This window comes from Octodon degus, unplaced genomic scaffold (assembly GCF_000260255.1).
Source record: "Octodon degus isolate 3935 unplaced genomic scaffold, OctDeg1.0 scaffold00109, whole genome shotgun sequence".
Lineage (NCBI taxonomy): Eukaryota > Metazoa > Chordata > Mammalia > Rodentia > Octodontidae > Octodon > Octodon degus.
In genome coordinates, this window is record NW_004524685.1 from 3,260,954 (window position 1) to 3,265,054 (window position 4,101).

The 4,101-nt window shown below is 40.3% G+C and overlaps 1 protein-coding gene across 1 annotated transcript in view; it reads right to left on the reverse strand.

The window, feature by feature from the left end:
* The window catches only part of LOC101589715 (calcium-activated chloride channel regulator 1), a 32,380-nt gene that overhangs the window by 25,283 nt on the left and 2,996 nt on the right, over positions 1-4,101 (reverse strand). The window contains exon 4 of the mRNA XM_004639282.2: positions 2,364-2,469. Coding sequence (XP_004639339.1) covers positions 2,364-2,469 — 106 coding nt within the window. The remainder of the gene's footprint in view (positions 1-2,363; positions 2,470-4,101) is intronic.

Genomic DNA, 4,101 nt, shown 5'->3' on the forward strand with positions numbered 1-4,101 from the left:
TTTTTACTGAATTTATATCTTTCATGAATTGAAAGTTTCTTATTTTGTTTTGGTTTTAGGTGTTTTAGAAAGAGTGAATTAATTATTTAAATATTTCATATTTTTAAGAGGTTTCTGTTTGTTTGTAACTGAATGACTATCTTGAATTGGGTATTTTTTCTTCCATTATGTTTCCAGAAAAAACCAGAATACTGTTACTGTTACTATTGATATACTGACAAGCAAGTTGACTCTTTATTTTGTATCTGGTCACCTTGTTGAATTTGTTTATTCATTCATTTTTGATACAAGGTCTTGCTGTGTAGTCTAGACTGACCTTGAATGCACTATGTATCCCAGGCTAGGTTTCTACTCACAGCAATCTTCTTGCCTTGGCCTCCCAGGTGCTGGGACTCCAGGCACGTACCACCACAACCTGATACCTTGATTTTAATTTCAATTTATTCTCTTGGGCATTGTAAATGGACTACCTATCATTTGCATAAAGGTACTTTTTCTCTTTCTTGCTGACAGTCTGTTCTATTTCAGTACCTCCCAAATTTCAAGTGTTATTGTATTGACTATAACTTTCTAAGCAAATTTGAGTAACTGTGGTCATATTGGCCATCCTCCTCTCATTCCTGGGACTGTCTCTAGTGTTTCTTTAGGAAATGCGGTATAGACTTGGCTTTCATGGATGACCTGTGTCATATTCAAGGAGTAACCTCTTGTTAGGGAAGTTCTGTCACTTTGGTGATTGTTTAAAAGTTTGAAAGATAAGAAGCAATACATCTTATTCATGTGTTATAAAATTTCTTTTTAAGAGGACATGAAATCATATCAGCCTTGCTAATGTAGTATATATAGTTTCTGTGGAAGGAAAGATGCTGATAGGTGGCTTTTTCTAGAATATCTCAGAAAGGAATTTGTACAAATCAGCCTTTCTCTCAAAGGAAGACAGTGTGTTCATTATCTGGAAGCTTAGAAAAGAGAAGTGGGACAGGCAGATGTCAGCTCTGGAAGCGTGCCCACCGACTGAGATTGGAGAGCATGGATTCTATTGCGCAATCCATTCAGTCCATCTATTGAGCATTGAATCAGCATGGATTCTATTGGGGAAGTGACCCTAGGCGTGTGGGCTGTGTGGTGCCAATGGTACAAGCTGACGGGATCTGAGAGACCGTGCGTGGCTCTGGGAGTTAGTAATGTGCCTGGAGGCCATTTATTGCTGGAAAGCACAACAATGAGGGACGTTATAGTGGAAGCGAACAGGGCTGGAAGAGCTGAATGTGATGAGCCAAGTTTAACATGGAGAATGTCAATGTTCAGGAAGGAGGTCGAGCTGAGGCCTGAGCCCCACGCAGCCCCCTTGGCTATGACTGCACCGAGTCAAGACTAATGATGAAGAAAGCTAAGGCCCTCTCCTTAGGGAAACGTGGGTCCAGAAAGACTGGAGGCAGAAAGGGTGTTGTACCAGCTTTTCATTTTTAAAAGGAGATTACTAGCTTTGAACATATGAATAATATGAATAAACATATAATTTTGCCAAGTTGATTTTGAGACTATTTAGGTACTCATTTAAACTTTGCTCTCCGTGTAGTACTGTGTCACCTACCTAATATTACATTTTTGGATTATTGATAGTATCCTTCAGGGCTTTACGTTTGTCAGTCCCCTAATCCTCCCAGCTGTAATTTATTAGCCTTTTATTTACAATCTTTATCAGGTTAGAGATTCAGTACTACAGTTTGTTTTTCACTTTACCTGTCCAGTTTTAGTTTCTGAGTTATCCTAGCTTCTTTTCAAAAAATTGCTGAGTTTTGTATCACTTATGTTTGACTGTTGCTGTTTGTACACACAGAAATTAGTGGCTGTCAAAACTCACCCATAAAGCTGTGGCTGCCAAGGGTACTCTCCAAGTGTGATTTAGCTTTTTTTTTTTTTTTTTTTTTTCTGACATCATGCAGGGTTTAATTCAAACCGTGAAACTTTTTTTGCTTTTTTAGATATGGGCATTGTCTTTCAGGTGAGTCCCACAGTTGCCCCTGACCTGCTTGCAGTGAAAGCCTACCCAGGTTCACACCGCTCTAAGAGCCCCGCTAGCTCTCTGCATGCCCCAATTCTGGTGCAGGAAGACAAGCACTGCACATAGCAGCTACCAACTCATTATCGTTGGCGCACTATTGTTGTTGAAAAGGGGCAAATGATTTATAGCTGACAAGTAGATCATTTCACCAACTAAAAAAGAACGCAAAGAGATGACCATAGAAATTGAAAAGAATGCACTGAGAGAATGCACCAGAGAAAAATAAAGACTCATATTAAAGAAATCAATTCTAGAAGTAACTGGCTAAAATTTAAAGATGAAATGAAAACGTACATACCTTACTGCTTCACGTTTCTTTTTGGATAAGTAGAATCTCTCATCATTATTATACTCATCAAACACACCCCACTGTAGGTGAGCCCATTCATGGACGAAGACCCTGCCTGAGAGAAAAGACAGGATGCCTGAGTACAATGAGAATCAGCTAACCTTCTCACAAGAGCAGAAAGCAATTCTTTCACATGTTTATTACATTTTGTTGGATTTTTTTTTTTCAGACAAGGTCTCATTACATAGTCCTGGCTGGCCTTGAACTTACTATGGAGCCCAGGATGGCTTCAAACTCATTGCAATCCTCCTGCCTCAGCCTCTTGAGTGTTGGGCTTATAGATGTGTGCCACATGTTCAGATAGCTTTCTCTTTTGTTATTTTTTACATTTAAGGTTTGATATCTTTAGAATGAGCTAATATGAAAAGTGTACATTTCTATAAAGCATACACACTCATTTTGGCTCATCAAATGTTAATGAGGCACCTAGCAAGTGCTGGGCAGTTATTCACACAAGGATGAAACACTGGCCCTTTGGTACACAGCCCGTGGTCCGTGAGAAAGCAGGCATGGTGCCAGGTCCAACTCTAGCAAATGCGACAGTGTACCTGAGGTTTCAGGTCCTGCTCCTGCCACAGCCTTATTTCTTATTTCTTGCTATGACCCATCCACTTCTGAAGCTCCGCAGTCGAGATGAATTCTTGAACTTGTGTGTTCTAGGCCACATCATCCTCTTGTTCATCTCTGGTTCTTCTCCCCTTGGTGGGATTCTCTCTCCCTATCTCTGCCCGGCTAACTCCTACTGTTGTTTCAGAGTGAAACTTCTGCCTACCTAAATGCCTTTCCTGATATGCTCAGGCGGGACCTGTGCTCTGCCTCAGAGCTGTCACATCTGTTAGGGCCCCTAGGTAATGGTGTCGTTAGGCTTCCTCCATAGTCTCCCGCAGCAGACACCTTTCTTTATAAGGACAGGGAGTGTGATTCTTCAGTGTTGCGTCCGGGATGGGATGACCAGCTTGGCAAATCAACATAATTATTTATTAACTCATAACATTGCTTTACACTTGGGAGAGCATGTGTTGTGTCTACCTTGTTACTTCCTTCAATGATTCCTAGATAAAGCTGATGTAGAAATGATAAGGCTTATTTATTTTGAAAAAGAAAACTGTACTTTTTTTTTTTAATCACCGAAGGAGACTCTGCTACCTAGGAGGGTGGCACATCAACGAGGAGTCTCAGCACCAGCCAAGAGTCCTGATCTCCAGCGCTGGGTTGGTCCGCATTTAACACGAGCTGTTAGCAGCTGCAAAGCGCTCATCCAAAAGCACCGTGGGTGTACACCCTCTGGTGGCCATCATAGGAGTTGCAGGCAGGAGGTTTCATTCAGGTCAATCTCACACATTTGTAGAAACCTAATACTACATAGTGCATTAAATTATTTTATAGCTATATCCTGGTACTATGATGATTTATAAATTAAAATGCTACATCTACATATTTGCAAAAATAATACATAGCTGAGGAACATTTTGCTCTGAATTTTACATTAAAACATGTTTTGCTGGGTTATTTAGCTTACATGGGCTAATTCACAAAGATAATACTATTATGTATTCACTTTGAAAATATAACCATTGGAGACTGGGCTTGGTGGCACACACTTATAATCCCAGCTCTTGGGAGGCTGAAAACAGGATCACTACAAGTCCGATCTGTGTAGTGAGACCCTGTACTAAATACAAAAAAA